Here is a 22,519-nt window from a genome sequence, read left to right as displayed (position 1 = left end):
TGGCGAAGAACAGATCCTCTTCTGTACAGTTTCTCTTTCTTCTCGCTCCCTCCTCCGTTCCCTCCTCCGTTCCCTCCTCCTACTCTCAATAATCCTGTTCTGCTATTTGGCTGATTGATGTGAGCTGTAATGTGGTCAAACTATTCCACAAACCCCGCTCCTCACAAGTCCACGTGTGGAAAACAGTCTTTTCTGACATTGTACATTATAAGAGACACTGTGAAGTTACTGTGTCTGTTTAGAGTTGATATTCTAGGGGCTTTATATTCCCTTTTAGTCAGCGCTGGTCCTCACAGCACACGCAAATATGTGACCCGTGAGTCCGTGCCCAGGTGGTTTTTGGCAAGGCACTTGTAGGTGCCAGAGTCTGCTGTGGTGGGTCTCTGGATGATCAGCGTGCCCTGAGGGTGGAGCAGCTCGCTGCCCGTGGGCCGCCCTTTCCCCGCCGTGGAGAGCACAGAGAGGTCAGGCAGCTCCCAGGTAATCTCCGGCTTTGGGATCCCGATGGCGGCACAGTTGAGCTGTATGGGCGCCGCCGCCATCGCTCTCACGGTGGGAGGGGGTCCCGTGGTGATGTGGGGAGGGTAGGCGATGATGATGACCGGCACTGTGAGAACTGCCTCGCCAGCGTCGTTCCGCGCCCGACACACATAGTTTCCCCGGTCATGGAGGGTTGTGTCCCTGACCACCAGGGTCCCATTCTCCATCAGCTGGTGGCGTCCATGGACCTGCGGCCTGGCCAGGGTGTGGCCTCCAGGGATGGTCCAGTAGATGCTGGGTCTGGGGCTGCCATCAGCCAGGCAGTGGAGGAACACAGGGTCCCCAGACACACTACGTATGATCCCTCTGGGCCTGGTGAGGATTAAGGGCTGCTGGCCCACCTCCAGAACTATCAGCTTCTCAATGTAGCCTGCCGAGTTCTTAGCTGCACAGCGGTACTTCCCAGCATCCTCCTTGCTGGGGTTGTAGATGACGAAAGTTCCGTCGTTGCCTAGATGTTGGCGTGAGCCCCGGTCGGGGCCGCCGATGAAGCGGGTTCCGTTGGGTAGCAGCCAGATGATCTCTGGTGTCGGGTGACCGTCTGCAGAACAGTTCAGGACCGTGGTCTTCCCCATACGGGTCACCACTCTCTCGTTGAAGGGGTTCTTGAAGATGGGCCTTCGAAGCATGTCAGTGACCTCCAGCTGCACCACCATCACTGCCTCTCCGCCGTCGTTCCTCGCCATGCAGATGAACTCCGCCATGTCTGTTGGACGGACGTTCCGGAACTCCAGCGTTCCGTTGTGATGGACGTTGATCCTGCTGCCGAAGTACGGAGCGTTCAGGAAGATGTTATCCGGCATGATCCAGGTGATCTTGGGAGGCGGGTCTCCAGCGGCCTTGCAGTCTATGAACTTCCTGGAGTACTTGGTGGCCGTGTCTTTCACCACGGTCCTGTTCTGGTAGTAGCCGTTGATCACCGGAGGGTTGCCATAGATTTCCATCTTGTAAACTTTGCTGTCGTCCCCAGCGGTGTTGCGAGCCATGCACACATACTCCCCAGCATCCACCAGCTTAACGTCCCAGATGTCCAGGGAGCCGTTGACGTGCATAAGATAGCGCTCATTGGAGGCTGCAATCATGTCGTTACTGGGGAGCATCCACAGGATCTTGGGCTTGGGCTCGCCTGTGGCTTCGCAGTCGAAGCGGATGTTGCCTCCAGGCTTCACCTGGGCGTAGGTCCGGCTGGGCGTCCGTATTCGTGGCGCTGCCATCACCACGGTGATGTGGACGTGCATTTCGTCCTTGCCCAGCTGGTTCTCAGCATAGCATGTGTAGTCGCCCTCCTCCGCCATGCCCACCTGTAGACAGACACAACACCAGCAGTTCAGAGTCAGAGGACTACAAAGACAGAGAAGGAATACATCTTTAACCAATAAATACCGGCCAATAATTTCTACAGAGTAGCAGGCCAATGTAAGATTACACACCTGATTAAGATAGAGCGTGCCATTGTCAAACAGGATGTATCGCCGTGCGCGTCCCCCGCCACTGCTGCTGTCTGACTGCAGGGCGCTGTTGACCATGGTGCCGTCCGGCAGGCCCCAGGAGATCTCTGGCTCCGGTGTCCCAGACGCCTTACAGTCCACCTTCAGGTCGTTGCCGTAGGGGACCTGCTTCTTACCGTACGTCTTGGGCTCGATCTTGGCCGGCTTCATGGACACAGTGACCTTCATGAGCTGGAGGTCGTCTCCCACCTTGCTGCGCGCCACACACAGGTATTCCCCAGCGTCCTTGTCACTCACAGAGTCCATGACCAGGGTGCCGTTGTCCAGGACCTGGATCCGGCTTCCCATCCTGGATAAATAGATAAGAAAGTATCATCATTTGAAGATAACAGATATAGCAGTGGAAAGAAAGAATGCAATTTTCTCAGATATAATATTGCTTTTTTCCCCAATGCTTTTAAAAAAGTGAAAAAGATTTACATTTCTTATGATTGATAACATTATGCAGAAGAACACTAGGCCATGTAGGGAGTATTTTCTGTTTTAATTGGAACATTCTGCAGCTTCTTCAGCAGCAGTCATGTCACCACACGAACAGTGTCTAATGACTTCTCCTCCTGTGGAGCATATATGTGCTCCTGCTTGGTACTTCCATCCATCTCCATAAAACATACGTTGAGTGGTGTCCCAGTCCCTCAGATCTGAGCCTGCCCCACCCCACAGACTGTCCACTAGGTCCACTCATGGAACTGACACACAGAGACAGAGGGAGGGAGAGAGAGAAGCAGGAACAGAGAGATGACATTCTCACAGGGCCAGACAGGCTGACAGCAGATCAGCATAAGTGTATTTCACCTGGGTCTGTCTTTTATCAAGGCCGTTGGCAATGACTCACAATAATGGTTTGTTCCGAATCCTACTACAGTTGCAGAAACTAATAAAACACTAATAGAAAACATGTCAGGGTTGCCAAGCCAGCCACCATAAGTTTAAAATCGGACAAGAAACACAGGGAGGGGAAAGCATTCCACTAAGTGTAATTATTTACGTAATGCAGCTAATGAAATGGGAGGGGGGGGGATAATGATTCAATGAACTGACCAGTGAATCAAACCATTAGACGCTGCCTTTTTCTACAGTTACATTCACAAAGGAAGCGTTGTGGTGTTTTTTCCCAATGTGCTACATAAGTCTCTTTTACGAAATACGTCCAACATCTATTTTTTTTATTTTCAGTGGTTGCATGCAGAGAGGATACATGGCAGAATGTCAGCTACATTATTAGGAGCAATATAAAGTCCTCCACCAGAATGCCAATGTTCTTCTGTTTCTCTCATGTTCCTCTTTAAAGAGCTCTGACTGGGTCCTAGCTCAAATAAAATACAACTTGTTCATGTTGATATCCAGTCTAAATGCCGTCGTCTTGCCTTGTTATTTTGGCAAATACCCCCTCAGTTATTCTGGTCTCAGGTTTTCCCCAGCTAAGAACCACTGCTAATGGAGAAAACATTGAGAGGCTGAATAAGGTCATTCATTCTGGTTCATATTCATTGGGTTTAACAGCATGCTAAGGCTTGTCATGAGATGACATGTTATGGGTTCATTGGAAGACAATAGTATACCTTTTGTCCTTGGAGAGATTCAATCTCATTAACATGCAGCTTTAGATCAGATGCTGCCAACGTTTAGTTAATGCTAATGATGTTTAGAGGTGCCGTCTGAATATCAATTCAAAGGAAACTTTTTCCCAGATAGGTCCAAACATTCCCTTGTGTGCATGTTGAAATTTTTATACTGAAACGAAAAAAAAATTGCCTGTATAAATTGAAATATTATTGTCACCACAACCATAATATCAGTCTTAGAGGACGGGGACACTGGCACGCTATTCTTTCCAAAACAAAGTCCACTGTTAATTATAAACACACTCAGACAAAGCAAGCCAAACATCCTTTTCCTTCCAACTGATGCTTTGATTTTCAGATCTAAAACGACTTCACATGCAGCTCCAGTTTCTTCTAGATTCCATTAATCATGATAATACCCTTTCCATTGAGTTATCAGATCTGTCATACCTTAAATCCACACGCTCAAGGAGCTCAAGCATCTTATTCACCTTCTCTCCTGATGTTAAACACATGGGGATCGACTAATATGATTATAAAAACACCAACACCATTATTCCCCACTTTAGGGGTAGCACCCTGAGGGTCAATGCAGGAAGCTGAAAATGAAGGGAAAATGAAGACCCTAAACCAGAAGTTTAAAATGAAAACTGAGATACTGTACAGTATAACAGAACAGTCTTTACATGATGTGTTCTGTCTGTCTTTTATTTTCTCTGTTTTCAATCCACGTTTGTGTACATTTTCAAACATCCAGGGTTTTAGGTGCTCAGTGCATGGATCGACTAACTCAATCTTATATTGGAGAGGCATGAGAACCCCAGTCTTGGCTCTCTGCACTGGAAACACAACTAAATCATTTGGGGAGAAGTTACAATAATGTATATTTTGTTGTGTTTAAACAGCTGTGTTGTAGCACGGAGAACCTGGATACCTTTCAGTGTGTGTGCATGTTTATCTGCATGTGTGTGGTTGTGCCTGTTTGTCTCAGAATAGTCCGTGTGATTACGTGTGCATTACAGATTATGTCCTCATTACCTGTGCCACTGGTCCACCACAGCCTTGGACGGTAGTCTCCAGATGATCCTGGGTTTGGGGTCCCCGGTGGCCGAGCAGTTCAGCCTCAGCTGGTCCCCGTACGACAGCTCCGTCCTGCGGTGTGACGCCACCACGATCTGAGGAGGCATCTCCTTCTTCTCCACCGTCAGCGTCACCACCCTGCGCTCTGACCCAGTAGAGCTGGTGGTGATGCACTCGTACTTCCCGCTGTCCGAGGTGGCCGTATCGGTCAGGTGGAGCGTCCCGTTAGCGAACACTGACACCCTGGGGTCCACAGAGGGCTTCAGGGGCCGCACCGCCGTTCCATCGTAGAGGACCCAGTGCACGGTGGGCTGGGGGCTGCCCTGAGCGGTACAGGGTAACAACAAGCTCTGACCCACACCGGCCTGGACCTGCTGTCGTTTGGTCTCCAGGATGCCAGGGGGTGCTGCCACCACCTGCAGTCTGACAGTGGCAGTGTCGGCTCCAGCTGGGTTACTGGCGATGCACTTGTAGTGGCCCCGGTCATACACAGAAACCTGCTTGATGAGCAGAGTGCCCTCTGGGGTCACTGACACCCTGGGGCCCGAGTTGTGGCCCCTGACTTGGGTGCGGTTGGCCAGGATCCAGGAGACCAGAGGGGTGGGGCGGCCCTCCGCCTTGCACTTCATCTCCACTGTCTTCCCTGAGTGGGACTTGATCTCCCGTACCTTGGGCTCCAGGATGCGTGAGGGGTAGGCCACCACGGACAGGGTGACCAGGAGCTTGTCCGACCCCCGCTCGTTCTCAGCCAGGCAGAGGTACTGGCCACGGTCTTTGATGTTTGCATTCTGAATGGATAGAGTGCCGTTCTGGAACACCTCAAACTTGCCCATCTTGCTGTTAATGGTCATTGTGCTTCCTGAAAGGGAGGGAGAGAGAGAGGGAGGAAGAGGGTCAAGGGTATAAGGAGAGAGAGAGAGAGAGAGAGAGAGAGAGAGAGAGAGAGAGAGAGAGAGAGAGAGAGAGAGAGAGAGAGAGAGAGAGAGAGAGAGAGAGAGAATATATAAATGAACATACAGCATAACTTTATTCCAAAGTAGTTTTATAACATGCTAAATATCTATATCCTGTTATTTTCCATACCCGTGCTTGAAGAAAAGCGTTTCCAGCTGATGGTGGGTTCAGGGCTGCCCGCAGCCTCACAGGGCAGGAAGGCGTCTGAGTTGGACAGGACAGTGAAGCTGGCCGCGTTGCCTCCCACTATCCTGGCCTTGGTGGGCATGTCCCTGGTGGACGGCTCAAAGCCCACAATGTTAGCGGTTGTCGTATCATAGCCGGTGATGTGAGTATAGGCGTTGGAGATGGCATTGTCTATGTCCTTGCTGCTGTAGGGGGCATTGGTGTGCCCCTGCTCTGCTTCCAGAACAGTCAGTGTGTCAAAGGTCAGGGTCTTGTCTGGGCCTCTGCTGGCCCTGTTGCTGGACACCTTGGGCCTGGTTCTCCTGATCATGGGTCTCTGTGTGATCTGGTAACGGCTATCTCTCCCTGACGGGAGCCTGATGTTAGTGTTCACTCTGATGGAGTTGGTGTTAGTCTGGACGCGGGTTGATGATGTAATGTAAGGCCTTGAGGTGGTGGTTGGATAAGGTGTGATGGAGGTTATTCTGGGCCTGGTGGTGGAAGTGTAGGCTCGTGGGCGGTTAGTGGTGGACTCCATCTCATCTGTCCAGTTCTCATTATCGTATGAGTCGGAGTCTGTGGTGGTTTTCCCCTTAGAGGTCATGTCAGTGGACACAGTCACTGCAGACCTATCTGATTCTCTGGAGGGCGTGTACAGGGGCTTGGAGACGGAGACGGTCCGTGCAGGATATGTGGTGGTCTCCATGGTGGTTTCCATGGTGGTTTCCATGGTGGTTTCCATGGTGGTCTCCATGGTGGTTGAAGGCTCTGTTGTTTCCATGGTGGTTGAAGGCTCTGTTGTTTCCATGGTGGTTGAAGGCTCTGTTGTTTCCATGGTGGTTGAAGGCTCTGTTGTTTCCATGGTGGTTGAAGGCTCTGTTGTTTCCATGGTGGTTGAAGGCTCTGTTGTTTCCATGGTGGTTGAAGGCTCTGTTGTTTCCATGGTGGTTGAAGGCTCTGTTGTTTCCATGGTGGTGCTGGGGGCTTCGGTAGTTGTTGTGTTTTTTTTAAAAGGCCTCCTGCCCCTGAAAGGCCTCCTGCCCCCTGACCCTCCATTTGGTCTCCGGTTTCCCCCAAATCTACGGGATAGATACCCCCCTGACCCTCCAGATTCAGACCCAGACGACGAGGCCTCATCTGTGTCTTCTCTTGGGGCAGGTTTTTCTGTGGGTGGGGAGGCGATGGTCTGGGTGTCAGGGGAAGACTCTGTGGTGGTGGAGGACCTGTAGTCATAGGCTGGGGCTGTAGTTCCACGGCTAGTGGCAGGCTGGGGTGTGGTCGAGGCCTCAGAGTCAGGCCATGAATCCCCATAGTCATCGTCTGATGAGCTCTCTGGGGTCTCTCTGTGTTTACCTGCTCTAGACGGTGACTCGGTCACAGGTTCAGCCAGAGACCGCTGAGTGGGCAGTGTAGTTGTGGTTGTAGTTGTGGTGGTGGTGGTGGTGGGCTTGACCGTTGTTGAGCCCTCTGTGGTGGTTGAGGTCCTGGCTGGTTTACGTAGTCTGTTGACTATTTCCCTCTGCCTGTCCCTGTTCCCAACCAGCCTGCCCCAGTTGATCTTACCACGGACGACCTTGGAAGCAGTTGTGGTTGTGATGGTGGAGGTTGTTGGTTCATCTGTTGTGCTCGTCATAGGATCGTGTGTTGGGTCAGAGTCTGGGGCTTTAGTGGAGGTCATGTAGCTGCTGGATACCTCACCTCTGGACTGAGAGGAGGTGGGCTGGGTGGTGGTGGGGGACTGAGAGTGAGTGAGGGTGGGCTGGGTGGTGGTGGTGGGGGCCTCTGTTGAGTATGTGGTGGTGGGAGTGTCCAATGTTGTAGAGATGGGTCTCTCTGTTCTTCCTAGAGAGTAGCTAGGGACGTTGGGAGATCTAGGCAATGTTGTTGGTACGACGACCCGCTGACCACCTGTCTTCTTCTCGTCCTCATCACAGTCACAGTCTGAAAAAGCAACAACAATAACAATCATCGTCATCATCATCATCATGGCTAGCATCTTCATCATCATCATCATCATGGCTAGCATCATCATCACCATTATCATCATCATCATCATCATCATGGCTAGCATCATCATCATCATCATCACCATTATCATCATCATCATCATCATCATCACCATCATCATGGCTATCATCTTCATCATCATATTTTGGTTCTTCCTCATGGCTCAAGGCTCTCACCAACAAAGATAATGTCAACATCAAAGACAAGAAAATACATATCATATTTCAACAACATGCCATAACGTACCTGTGGTCAGCTCCGTAGTGTAGGGTACTGTGTTGTTGCCTTGTGTCTTCACAATGTTGGGCTGTTTGAGTTTGTTCAGGATGGACTGAATGTCTGTGATCCGGTTGGGCTTGATGAACCTCCTCCTGCCAGGGAAGTTCCTCCTCCGGCCCCCTCCTCCTCCTCCTCTTCCTCTGCCCTTCTTAGGGGGGATGATGTGGATCTGCTGGTGGGAGATGATTGTGGAGCCTGCAGGCAGATGGGGGGACTTGATCCTCTGGGTGGTGTGGAAGGTGATCTCATCCTGCTCTCTCTCGGTGGTGGTGACCGCAGTGAAGGTGGTCTGGCTGTCTGGGTCAGTGGCTGTGTGCATCTCAGGCTCTCTCGGGGGTGATCTGGGACTGTCCATCATGGGGGTGACGTTGGGGTCGGTGAGGAGTGATAGCGCCGCCCCGGTGGAGGTCTCTGGTTCTGCAGGTGCTTCTCCGGAGAACAGGATCTGGGTTTCGTCTGTGATGTTGGTCACGGTGAGGAGGAGCGTGACGGGTTGCCTCAGAGGTACTGTCGTGTTCCTCTCCAGAGAGTACGACTCACCACTAGACCCACTAGACCCACTAACCCTGGGGCTGTATTGAAAGACGGCCTCACCCTGAGTTTCACTGATACTCCCTGTGCTGTGGCTGCTGTGGGTGAATGTGGATTCGATGGGTGTGGCGTCTGACCGGGTGTATGACTCTGTCGTCACTGTCGTCACTTTGTCAGTATTTTCTGTTGTTACAGTGAAACTAGTCCGACTGTCATCTGGGATCTCCATGGTTGTCATGACACTGGTTTCACCATTCTCGGTGGTTGCCATGACATTATTCTGATTGTTTAAATTCTCTATGCTTGCAGTTACACCCATCTTACTTTCATCTGGAGTATCTGGGGTTGGCATGACGTTGCTTGGTAAAACAATGAGTCGGTCTTCATGAGACAGCCCCTCCCCAGAAGCAGCATCCCCGTCCCCATACATCGCAGGCTCTGAATCTCCTTTTTCTTTCTCCGTCTTTGTTGTTGAACCACCTTGAGCTTTCTTCATGAACTCTGCAAATCTCTGGGGGTCTACTTTCCTGGAGGCTTGATCAAAGACCCTCCTGTTGCTCCATATACGTCTGCTGCTGGCTGGGCCACTCCTCCTCCTCCCCCCAGAGCCCCCTGATCCTCTGCCGTGAGAGGAGGACCTGAGTCCGGGGTAGGGCCTATCTGACGTGAGGGTCCTGGACTCCTGGATGGTTCTGGAGGAAGGTACCTCACTGCGGGAATCCTCTCCCTCCTCTATGTCCCCGTCAACCCCAACCTCCGCCCCTGACCCCTCTCTATCCACCACCGTCACCTTCCTGGACCCCTCCCCAGTGACAGTCACCTGGGACGTCAACAGGTCCACCCCCAGGTAGTTAGCATTGAGACACCTGTAAAATCCCCGGTCTCTGGAGGTCAGATCTTTTATTCCTAGAGTCCCGTTCCTATAGAGCTTCCTGTTCCCATAGGATTTATCCAGAACTGTGTGGTCAGGTAGAATCCACTGGACCGAGGCCTCAGGGTTGCCTGCAGACCCACAGTCTAGAACCAAACTCTGGCCCAGAGGCCGTGAGAGCTTGACCCCGTTGACCTCCTCCTCCTCCACATCGGGAGACAGCACCGTGACCCGGAAGCTGAGCACGTCTGCGTCCAGGTAGTTAGTGGCGATGCAGCGGTAGAGCCCAGTGTCTGAAGTGTCTGTTCCTCTCAGGGTCAGCCTCCCATCAGCTGTGATCACTATCCTGCGGTCCTCGCTGGAGTAGGGTGCCCGCACCTTACTGCCGTCCGATAAGATCCACTCTAAAGAGGGCTTTGGCACCCCAAAGGTCTGGCAGTTGAGTTCCACTACCCCACCTTTAATTACAACAAGAATCACATCAATAAAATTGCTTTTTAATGCACATTGCTATATTGTAGCTCTGAAAGTATGTTACATTCATTATATGGACACATTTCTGCCCATCCACTACACATTGTGTACTGTAGGACCCACCTATGAGGACAGCGTGCTCAGTCTGGGTCTGGTTGTCTCGTTTGATGATGGTCCAGCTGTAACGGTCCCTCCTCTGCGACACCTTGTTCTCAACACGCAGGTTGACCTCTGACCTGTACTTAATGTGCAGGGTGGAGAATGTGGTCGTGGTGCGGTCCAGCTGAAAGTTGACCTCTCCCTGCATCAACCACGCGGGTGAAGCCTTAATCTCAGCCACGATGTCTGTGTGGATTTCATCATGTCCCTCCTTTGGTCTGATCTGGCTGTACTTGTAGATCATGTCTGGGGTCCTGGAGAGCATCAGCCCTCTCTCCAGCCTCATGGGCACGTCGCTGTACGTAGCCAGGATGCGCCAGAGCTGCTGGATGTGCTCATAGTCAATATTACAGACCAGCCATGTGGAGACGGTGACGGAGAGCATGGTGACGTTATTCTCCCCCTCCTCCACCTGGGTTAGAGTCATGTTCTCCATGGCTGACGGTCTCTGGACCGTGCAGGTAAGGCTAGCGTCATTGTGGAACTGAGCTGTCAGGTTCATCTGCAGAGATCCGACGGGGGCGATGAAGTCTCGGGGGGAGACGGGGGTGTAATCCCCCTCGTCCAGGCTGATGTTCCTCTGCTTCAGATGGGGGTGGATCCAGGGCTTGGTACAGGTGAAGGCATCATGCGGAAGCTGAGTTAGGATCCTGCCTCTAGAGGGAGCGGGGGTTTCACAGACGGGGCAGGCCTGACCTCTGGCATACTTCCTGTCTCGCTTGCATTTCAGCACAGCTGAAAAACAAGTTCATTACCTGAATTTATATTTCAATTTTTATGTCATGATTTAATAGGGGTTGGTTCCCTAATTTCCATGTTTTACGCTCCTTCAAAATGTTGTTTATGATACTGCTCTAAATCACAAAGTTGGTTTTAAGAAATAATCAATGAGTATCTGGATTTAGATCTATTTACATTTGCTTTGTCATTATTTGATAAAACAGTAGAGTCTTTGTTCCTGTCTTTTAGTATTTTTAAGTATCACTTCATGAATATTAAATTAAATATTAAATATTATTATTAAATATATCATGTCATGCTGAGATTGAAAAAGTGAAAAAGCTGTATTTCCAACAATCTGTCTTCTTTGGACAAGCATGGTTTTCCTGTTGGAGGTTGTCTCACGCAACATCACTTTACTGAATAAATAAATAAACGTTTCACTCTGTACCCTGGTACCATTCCCATATGGTCCATTTTATGTACAGTAACTGCCACACTGTAAACCCGAACAGTACTATTCAATAATTGGATTAAGTTCTGTAAACATAATATATGTGAAAACGTTGTAATAACATAACTGTTTTAACATGCACCTCACTTTTTTTATTCAGATGAAATGTATCTGAGAGTTTATGTAAACAGGACTTCTGATTATAGATTGACAGGCACACATATCTATCAAGTTTGACCTTGATTACATCTGACGTCATATACGTCAACGTTCAAAGGCACGCATGTGGCATTTCAAAATCTTTCCAAAATGGTGGGGACGGTCCCCGCGACAGTGGATACTTTCTTAATGGTAAAAATGTATTAATGATTATAAACTGTATTGTGCGTGTATGATTTTTCGAACGGATATCTGTCAAGCTAGCAATCTGGTTAACTGGAAAGTGCCAGTCAGGGCTAGCGTTAGCAAGTTAGCTAGGCACCAGGTAGGTTAGCTGGCTAGAGCTAACGTTAGCTAGCTAACGTTAGAAAGTATGATTTGAAAATGAAGGTGGTGGGGAAGTAATGTTAGGTAGCGTTGATGATACATAATCAGTTTAAAGAAATTAATGAAAGCTGGAAATTAAATGCAGGTAAGCCAAGAACCGGGAGCGTGCGTGACATATAAAGGTGACTGGAGTCAGATTTGTCTCTGCTGGAGTGGACTTCACCAGCTACAAACGAATACACGAGCTACAAACAAATACAAGTGCGCACTGTCCCCTGAGGGATCACGCGGTAAGTTAATTACTTCGCTTCGATAGGTAACGGTAGCTATACATTTTAATGTTTGAACAGTATTTGTGTGGTAGCGTTTCATTGGAGAATATAGCCATTGTCAAGATCTCTATCCCTATCCGAATTGTAAAATGCGCCAAACACGTTAGCTAGCCAGTTAACTCACCAACGCGCTGTAAAAAATAGTTGATGGATAACGTTAACTAGCTAGTTGCTTAAACATAAGGATTTTGGTGTCATATGTGATGATTCTTTTCTGAAGCATATTATGTAAAATGTGCTTATTAGCTACGCCATGATTCCTGTTTATGTGCAACTATGTTGGCTTGCTAGCAACGCTACTTGTCTAGCTTGCTAGCTGTCTGCAATTGCTGAGTGCAACATGACAGGTGCACAAAATGGCGCAGCCTAAACTTGATTCAATGGCATGCTGCCTAATTCAAAAGCAGTACTTAGATTTCTGAAAGTTAAAACTAATCCTGTATTATTTATGTACTATTCAAATAACATATGCCTATTTTTTGACGTTGATAAAAAAAAAAAAAAAAATTAAAGTTATGAATATCGTTTTCTGTAATTCTCTGATTCAACAGTACTAGGCCTACATCATTTGAAATTCTTACTTACAAGCCCTTAACCAACAATGCAGTTTTAAGAAAAATAAGTGTTAAGTAAAAAATATATAAATAAAAATAATTAAAGAGCAGCAGTAAAATAAAAAAACAGTAGCGAGTCAATGTGCGGGGACACAGGTTAGTCGAGGTAATTGAGGTAATATGTACATGTGGGTAGAGGTAAAGTGTCTATGCTTAGATAATAAACAGAGAGTAGCAGCAGCGTAAAAGAGGGGGGGGGGGGGGGGGGGGGGGCTTTTGGACCTAGACTTGGTGCTCCGGTACCGCTTGCCATGTGGTAGCAGAGAGAACAGTCTATGACTAGGGTGGCTGGAGTCTTTGGACATTTTTAGGGCCTTCCTCTGACACCACCTGGTAAAGATGTCCTGGATGGCAGGAAGCTTGGCCCCAGTAATGTACTGGGCCATACACACTACCCTCTGTAGTGCCTTGCGGTCTGAGGCCAAGCAGTTGCCATACCAGGTGGTGATGCAACCAGTCAGGATGCTTTCGATGTTGCAGCTGTAGAACTTTTTGAGGATCTGAGGACCCATGCCAAATCTTTTCAGTCTCCTGAGGGGGAATATACTTTGTTGTGCCCTCTTCATGACTGTCTTGGTGTGTTTGGACCATGATAGTTTGTTGGTGATGTGGACACCAAGAAACTTGAAGCTCTCAACCTGCTCCACTACAGCCCCGTCGATGAGAATGGGGGCTTGCTCTGTCCTCCTTTTCCTGTAGTCCACAATCATCTCCTTTGTCTTTGTCACGTTGAGGGAGAGGTTGTTTTCCTGGCACCACACGGCCAGGTCTCTGACCTCCTCCCTATAGGCTGTCTCATCATCGGTGATCAGGCCTACCACTGTTGTGTTGTCAGCAAACTTAATGATGGTGATGGAGTCGTGCTTGGCCATGCAGTCATGGGTGAACATGGAGTACAGGAGTGGACTGAGCACGCACCCCTGAGGGGCCCCCGTGTTGAGGATCAGCGTGGCAGATGTGTTGTTACCTACCCTTACCACCTGGGGGTGGCCCATCAGGAAGTCCAGGATCCAGTGTCAGAGGGAGGTGTTTAGTCCCAGGGTCCTTAGCTTAGTGATGAGCTTTGAGCGCACTATGGTGTTGAACGCTGAGCTTGAGTCAATGAATAGCATTCTCACGTAGGTATTCCTTTTGTCCAGGTGGGAAAGGGCAGTGTGGAGTGCAATAGAGATTGCATTATCTGTGGATCTGTTGGGGCAGTATGCAAATTAGAGTGGGTCTAGGGTTTCTGCGATAATGGTGTTGATGTGAGCCATGACCAGCCTTTCAAAGCACTTCATGGCTAAAGACGTGAGTGCTACATGTCGGTAGTCATTTAGGCAGGTTACCTTAGTGTTCTTGGGCATAAGGAATATGGTGGTCTGCTTGAAACATGTTGGTATTACAGACTCAGTCAGGGACAGGTTGAAAATGTCAGTGAAGGCACTTGCCAGTTGGTCAGTGCATGCTCGGAGTACATGTCCTGGTAATCCGTCTGGCCCTGCGACCTCGTGAATGTTGACCTGTTTCAAGGTCTTACTCACATTGGCTATGGAGAGCGTGATCACACAGTCGTCTGGAACAGCTGATGCTCTCATGCATGCTTCAGTGTTGCTTTCCTCGAAGCGAGCATAGGAGTAATTTAGCTCGTCTGGTAGGCTTGTGTCACTGGGCAACTAGCGGCTGTGCTTCCCTTTGTAGTCCGTAATAGTTTGCAATCCCTGCCACATCCGACGAGCGTCGGAGCAGGTGTAGTACGATTCAATCTTAGTCCTGTATCTTCTATGCTGAGATTGACCATCACAGACAGAGGGCATCGAAGACTGGAAGGACTGCTGATGCTTTGGTTGACAATCTGAGGTATCATGATCTACAGGTAAGACAGAGGACTACACATTGCACTGGAATCAGATCTTTGTCCAATGCAAATATCAACTACTTATTAAACCTTGAGGGGAGATTTCCCAGACACAGATTAAGCCTGGTCCTGGACTAAAATAATGTTCTATGGAGATTCTCTATTGAGCTTGCTTTATAGTCCAGGACTAGGCTTAATAAGTATTTTCCACTTTTGGGACTATTCCATTGGTTCCATTGTACCAGGTTCCTAATTAAACCAAGCTGAGCACGTCACAAGTGATTCAAGGCTAAATATTCTAATCTTTCTCTGGTACCAGGTTAGATTATTAAGCCTATGTCATAAAATTGACATTCATGTATCCCTTTAGGGACTACATGATGCCCACACAAGGCGTACAACTGTTCTCCATGCTCTTCCTGTGTTGCTGCGTGAGGAAGTTTCCGGATTTTTCAAAACATGCAAGGTAGTGCCCATTCCCAATCAACCCACCCTGAGGTGATCTGAGAGGATTAGATGGGTGAATATGGTCTATCTGGCCAACCATAGGTCAGCGTAGATATATTGCTATATAACATGTCTGTCTAGTATTCTCATCTGAAGTGCATTGTGTAGTTCAGGTGGAGGATTCAGACATGCCAGAGCTTGGTGACTCACTGGTAGCCCTTCCTCAAAGGAGGCAATGAGGAAAATATTAGAATTTCAGTTTACTTACCAAATCGACTGGATTAAAATAACTCACCCAAACCTGACCTCCACTGAGACATTGACCCCAATCTGTGCTTTTTAATTGTGGAACCTTGCACTATGTTCTCTAACACCTTTTACTGTATTCTCTTTAAATCTACTCTGACTTTAAATGTATTTTCTTCAGGAAATGTGTTATTGTTACTGCAACAATAAATCCATATTATTCCTGGTTTAAAAGCATTCATTTGTAAATGTTTTTTAGTTTTAGTTCTATTAACATTACAATTAATTTGTTTGATTTGGTGCAAAAAAATAAACCTATGTAATCAGTTGCCACAAAGTTTTTGATTAGATATACAACTACCTTTTGATTTAAGTAAGTTATAGTTTTTAATTTGCGTATTAGTTGTCGCAACTTAAAATAATTGATTACAGGTTAATAGCTAGGAAGTAAGCATAACACAAAAATATTAAGTTCATGTAACATGAAGTTTGTAGTAAAACTACTTGAAAGGGGTGTGTTATGTTTACTTAAACATTATGAGTTAAATCAATATATACTGTATATATATTTAAGTTACTGTAGATCATAGTAATAAAGTTAATAATTCTAATTACTTTAAGTTACCTGTAACCAAAATTGGATCGGACCCTTTTTTCCCCATTTTTGCCTAAAATGACATACCTAAATCTAACTGCCTGTAGCTCAGTACCTGAAGCAAGGATATGCATATTCTTGATACCATTTGAAAGGAAACACTTTGAAGTTTGTGGAAATGTGAATTTAATGTAGGAGAATATAACACATTAGATCTGGTAAAAGATAATACAAACAAAAAAACATGAATTTTCTATTTATTTATTTTTATTCTTTGAAATGCAAGAGAAAGGCCAAAATATAATATTCCAGTTTAGGCGCAATTTAGATTTTGGCCACTAGATGGGGGCAGTGTGTGTGTGCAAAGTTTCAGATTGATCCAGTGAAGCATTGCAATACTGGACTATTTTGTATCAAGTCTGCCCAAATGTCTAATTGGTCAATTGATACATTTTCAAGTACATAACTATAGAGAACATTCAAAAATGATATGGTAATACAAAATGTAAGTTTACACACTCCCAGGAATGTCATACATGATGGATCATTAGCTTATTTACATTTGACATTTTAGTCATTTAGCAGACATACACTAACTTTCACATATCTAGATGGCCGGGCGGGGTGGGTGTGGAGCCAGAGACAGCAGGGATTCAAACTGTAGAACCCAGTTCCTACATTTGAATATAAAATCGGATTTCATCAAACAAAACCATGCTACATTTGATCTCTGGGACCCTTAGGATGACAAATCAGAGCAAGATTACTGAATGTAAGTAATCTAAGTCTCTATGGGGGTGCCACAGGGTTCAATTCTTGGGCCGACTCTTTTCTCCGTGTATATCAATGATGTAGCTCTTGCTGCTGGTGACTCTCAGATCCACCTCTACGCAGACGACACCATTTTGTATACATCTGGCCCTTCATTGGACACTGTGTTAACAAACCTCCAAACGAGCTTCAATGCCATACAACACTCCTTCAGTAGCCTCCAACTGCTCTTAAACACTAGTAAAACTAAATGCATGCTCTTCAAATCGAACACTGCTGGCACCCGCCCACCCGACTACAATCACTACTCTCGACGGGTCTGACCTAGAGTATGTGGACAACTACAAATACCTAGGTGTCTGGTTAGACTGTAAACTCTCCTTCCAGACTCACATTAAGAATCTCCAATCCAAAGTTAAATCTAGAATCGGCTTCCTATTTCGCAACAAAGCCTCCTTCACTCATGCAGCCAAACATGCCCTCATAAAACGGACTATCCTACCGATCCTTGACTTTGGCGATGTCATTTACAAAATAGCCTCCAACACTCTACTCAGCAAATTGGATGTAGTCTATCACAGTGCCATCCGTTTTGTCTCCAAAGCCCCATACACTACCCACCACTGTGACCTGTACGCTCTTGTTGGCTGGTCCTCACTACATGTTCGTCGTCAAACCCACTGGCTCCAGGCCATCTATAAATCACTGCTAGGCAAATCCCCGCCTTATCTTAGCTCATTGGTCACCATAGCAGCACCCACCCGTAGTCTGCGCTCCAGCAGGTATATCTCACTGGTCATCCCCAAAGCCAACACCTCCTTTGGCCGCCATTCCTTCCAGTTCTCTGCTGCCAATGACTGGAACGAATTTTGCAAAAATCTCTGAAGCTGGAGACACTTATCTCCCTCACTAACTTTAAGCATCAGTTGTCAGAGCACCTTACCGATCACTGCACCTGTACACAGCCCATCTGAAATTAGTTAGCAGAATTGAACCCTGTGGCACCCCAAAAAATTACATCTGCACATAATTTTTTGACTTTATGTTTTTTTTACCTCATATGTAACTCTGTGTTGTTTTTATCGCACTGCTTTGCTTTATCTTGGCCAGGTCACAGTTGTAAATGAGAACTTGTTCTCAACTGGCTTACCTGGTTAAATAAATGTATTGAGTTCTGCTAACTTATTCGGTTTTACAGTGCAACAGATCTGGGGCCTACTCAGTTTAGTGAAACATTCAGAATGTTGCAGTCAGAAATGTAATGTATCTTTACCTGAATTTCTCTCCGCCCACTCTGGGAACCAATCCATGCGACAGTCGCAAGACCAGGGGTTGCCATGGAGGTAGACGTTCTCCAGCTGAGAGCATCCAGTGAAGACGTCTTTGGGGAGGCTGGTGAGGAGGTTGTCAGACAGGTGGATGTTCCTGACGGAGGACACTTTGAACACCTGGCTGTGCCTCAGCGTGATGAAGGTGTCCGGGTGGAGCTGCTGGAGCAGGTTGCCCTCCAGGTGGACCAGCTGTAACGCGGTCAGACCGTAGAAGGCCTCCGGGTTGATGAACTCGATGCGGTTGTGGTCAACGTGGAGTCGCACCAGGCCCTCCAGGCCTTGGAAGGTGTCCTTGTTTATCTCCTTCACTCTGTTGTAGCTCATCTTCAGGACCTGAAGGCACGTCGTTAAAAAACACAAGTTATAGTCGCATCGAGGCCCCCCGGAGCATGAGTGTGCCACGGCTAACTTGTTTGAAGCGCTTCAATAGAGACACTGTGTTATAAAAGAAGCTGGGCCAGAGGTGATGTGAGGTTATTCTGTCTGGGAGGGCTTCCAGAAGTCAGCTGTGGTGAAAGGCTTTAAATAAGAGTACATCAAAGCAGTTATTAAGGGATGCTGTCCAATGCCTTTTATATATCCCCCCTAACCCTCAGGGCCTACAATAAAATAAAATATTAACACCACGGACAAAGTCTCTGTGTATTTAGTGATATCTTTTCCAAGATCAATTGCACTTTGCGTTGCTGTTTGAAAGATGTTACTGTAAGGAAGAACTTGTATTTATTAATGTCTTAGCATGCTTGGTTCTGTGGCTCCACTAGATTGGGAAAAAGCCTGCTCAGAAGAATCTTGGTATAGATTCTACAAGTTTCTGGAACTCTATTGGAGGGATGCAACACCATTATTCGAAGAGAAATTCCATAATTTGGTGTTTTGTTGATGGTGGTGGAAAACGCTGTCTCAGGCACTGCTCCAGAATCTCTGGTGATTGAGACGGCCATGTAATATGGTTCACATCGATTTCACGCTCATCAAACCATTCAGTGACCACTCGTGCCCTCTGGATGGGGGCATAGCCATGGTAGCCAAAATAATGGCCAAAATCATGGCGTGCCCAGCCGTTTCATACGTGACCCTAAGCATGATGGGACGTTAATTGCTTACAGTTTTTTCCAACTGCTTACACACGTTTTCAAAACTATGTCTCCTTTTTTCAAAACTCTACACACAATTGCCAAAACTGCACACACAAAATGCAAAATGCCTCACATCTCCTTCAAAATTTAACACTGCATTCAAAATGCCATAAACACATGTCAGAATGAAGCATTTGCATCAAATGGCAAACACTTCTTTCATAATAGTACATTTTTGCATATACCATGTAAACACTGTTGTTCTAAATCTAAAGCTCTTTGGTCTTTCATAGGCTTATATCTACATTTCAATACAATGTTCTAAAAAACATAGTAATCTGCTGAGAGGGGTAACAAGTACACTGTAAACACCAATGCAATGTAGAAACAGAAAATATTTATTAGGCCAAACATTACTGTTGTATACAGTAGCATAAAACAAAAGCATAAACATATGTAAACCAAAAGTATATTCTTTAGAATACAGTAAAGAACACAATTGTGTGTGTGGGGTCCTGGGGGGGGCAGTCCAGGAATTGGTGGTGGTGGGGGGGGGGGGGGGGGGGCAGTCACCAGTGCTAAGCTACGCTTCATCTCTTCTCCGGGCTGGGTCTGGCCACAATTCTTCGTCCACATCACAAGATACGTTTTCTCTTACCAAACATCGAGGGAAGTATCTCCTAGCATGGCGTATCCAACCTTGGACAGAGGCAACCTCTATGTCCCCACATGCGTCCTCCATTGCCTGGAGAAGCGGCATGCGGGCATAGGGTTGGCGATCATACACTTTCCAGCGCCAGGCTGAGAATAATTCCTCTATGGGATTTAGAAAAGGTGAATATGGGGGTAGGTACAAAACTACAAATTGTGGATGGGTGGCAAACCAGTTTTGGACCAGAACAGCCCAGTGAAAACTAACATTGTCCCATATAACCACAAATCTAGCAGGCTCCTGATCTGGATCAGGGACAAGAATTGTGTAAATTGCATCCAGAAAAGTGAGCATATGGCCGTGTTGTACGGACCCAGTGTGGCATTGTGATGGAGGACCCCGTTTTGAGTGATGGCAGCACACAGTTATATTACCCCCACGCTGTCCAGGGACATTGGTAATTGCCCTCTGTCCTATTACATTTCTTCTGCGGCGCCTGGTTTTGGTGAGGTTGAAGCCATCCTCATCCACATAAATAAATTCATGGCGAATTACATGGGCATCCATCTCCAATACTCTCTGTAACAGACAAAAGGATATACAGATGAGTAAATATGGTATGTCTGAAGTACTGGAAGTAGTGTTGCATACATACCTCTACAAAGTCATGTTGCAGATTCTTGACTCTGTCAGAGTTTCTCTCAAATAGCACCTTGTAAAGTTGTTTCATCGTCACTTGGTGCCGTTGGAGGATGCGTTGTATGGTCGACAGGCTTACAGAATTGATGTTGTTAAATATGGTGTCATTATTCAAGATATGCTCTCTTATCTCTCAAATCAGTAATTGCATTGTTGGCCAAAACCATATTTATAATTGCAGTCTCTTGTACATCTGTAAACAAGCGTCCTCGTCCTCCATGATGTATTTGCCTTTCCACTCTGTACAGAATTCAAACACAGTATGTGTTCAGCATAGGAACTGTAAACAATGTACAAAAAAAGGTAGTACATCATGATAACCAACCTCATTCATTCAATGCAGTAAATGGATGGCTTAGAGTTACAAATGTTTATGCAATACTATGCAGTCATACGTATTTTACAGTACATTACTGTAATGCTAAAATAGTCATTAGATAGTTGCATACCTGATCTCATTTCTGAAGGTTCGAATTATGGACACCACTGTAAATCGACTCAAGTTGGGCTGGACTCTCAGTCCAGCCTCTCTCATAGACAAACCATGGTTGATCACATGATCAACAAGTGTTGCCCTAATCTCATCAGAGATGGCTCTCCTTCCTTCTCTTCTTTGCCCTCTTCTTCTTCCTCTTCCAACTATTCATCTTTGAATTTGTCCTCGTTGTTGTCCCCTGCCTCTCCCTCCTACTCCTCTTGCTCTCTGTCCATTGTTGGCATCCATTGTTCAAAACAGGTAATCTGACCTTTGACCTATTTATAGGCCTATACTACAGTAAAGCAGTGATTGGTTAGTGATCAGTTAAGCAATTAGTGTTTGCACATGTGAGGAGTGTGTGTGTGACCTGGTGAATAAGTGTAGCATTTTGATTGGTTGTGTTTGGAAAAGGAAAGCAAGTCACTTCCTGTTAGATTTTTGTGTTTTAGGTAGAGAATTGTGTGTAGTGTTTTGAAAAAAGTGTTTTATGCAATTGACAACTGAGTCAAAGGCTGAGAAATAGCTTATGGTTTTGGAGATTTGGTGTGTAGTTTTGCACTTTGAGTGAGAGGTTTTCAAAAATCGTGTGACATGAAAAGATTTTGTGTGTAAGCAGTTGGAAAAAAACTGTAACTCAGGAACCACACCTGTGTGGAAGCACATGATTTCAATATACTTAGTATCCCTCATTTACTCAAGTGTTTCCATTATTTTTGGCAGTTACCTGTATATCAACAGGTGTTTCTGACAGTGCTGTAGGTATACCTGTAAGGACTTGAGGTCTTGAAAGGCCCCGTCAGCGATGCTGTGGATGGTGTTGCTGTGAAGCATCAACAGCTCCAGGTGCTCCAGCCCAGACAGATCATTCTCCCTCAATGCAGTTATACTGTTGTACCTACAGAGAAGAGTGTAGGGAAACAATCTGGCTGTGAATAATGCATTCTTGCTCAAAAATGCTACATCAACTGTCTAATATATAACTAAAATATACTGTATGTGCATTAGTAGGGGATGAGAAAACAGAGACTGGGAGAGGGAAAGAGAGAGAGCGGAGAGAGAGAGAGCAGAGAGAAAGAGAGAGAGAGAGAGAGAGAGAGAGAGAGAGAGAGAGAGAGAGAGAGAGAGAGAGAGAGAGAGAGAGAGAGAGAGAGAGAGAGAGAGAGAGAGAGAGAGAGAGAGAGAGAGAGAGTCTGACTCTAACCCTAGGTTAATTCTTTCCACAGCCGTCTGGATCTGGCCTGGTAATGCGGTCAGGTATCTGAAGGTACAGTGCACTTCGGTGGGAACATAGCACGCGCACGATTTGGGGCATCCGCTGGTTCCTGGTAGCAGAGAGGCCAAGACAAACACAGCCGTCAGCAGCCACCGCCGCAGGTATGAGGGGCCGTCGGCACACACACTCATTCTGGAGAGGGAGAGAGCTTCACACTCAATCACACACTGCACGGGCTCAGGTTCCTCTCCTCTCATTAATGAGTGTCAACCTGCTGGAGAGACACAGGGGTTGGTTGATTAGTTTATAGAAGGACTAATTACATAAGTGCAAAGAATGCAGAGTATTGTGTGTCAGAGAGAAATCACAAATACAATGAGGGATGGGGAGAGAGAGAGGGAAAGAGAGGGAGAGAGAGAGAGAGGGAGAGAA

At 46.8% G+C, this 22,519-nt stretch overlaps 1 protein-coding gene across 1 annotated transcript; it reads right to left on the bottom strand.

Moving 5' to 3' along the window:
- Positions 1-290: 290 nt before the first annotated feature.
- Positions 291-22,311, bottom strand: igsf10 (immunoglobulin superfamily, member 10; the record flags this gene model as incomplete). Its single annotated transcript, XM_084142857.1, has 10 exons — positions 22,076-22,311; positions 21,640-21,769; positions 17,909-18,299; positions 10,098-10,868; positions 8,066-9,958; positions 6,783-7,753; positions 5,777-6,560; positions 4,652-5,552; positions 1,971-2,337; positions 291-1,841 (listed from the first exon to the last, which is right to left on the bottom strand). Exons 1-10 carry the CDS (start codon positions 22,276-22,278, stop codon positions 291-293), a joined length of 7,962 nt encoding a protein of 2,653 aa, XP_083998983.1. The 5' UTR covers positions 22,279-22,311.
- Positions 22,312-22,519: the final 208 nt, after the last annotated feature.

The sequence above is a fragment of the Coregonus lavaretus genome, assembly GCF_964263955.1.
Source record: "Coregonus lavaretus genome assembly, chromosome: 26".
In the NCBI taxonomy this organism is placed as follows: Eukaryota; Metazoa; Chordata; class Actinopteri; order Salmoniformes; family Salmonidae; genus Coregonus; species Coregonus lavaretus.
This window is presented reverse-complemented; position numbering and strand designations above follow the sequence as displayed.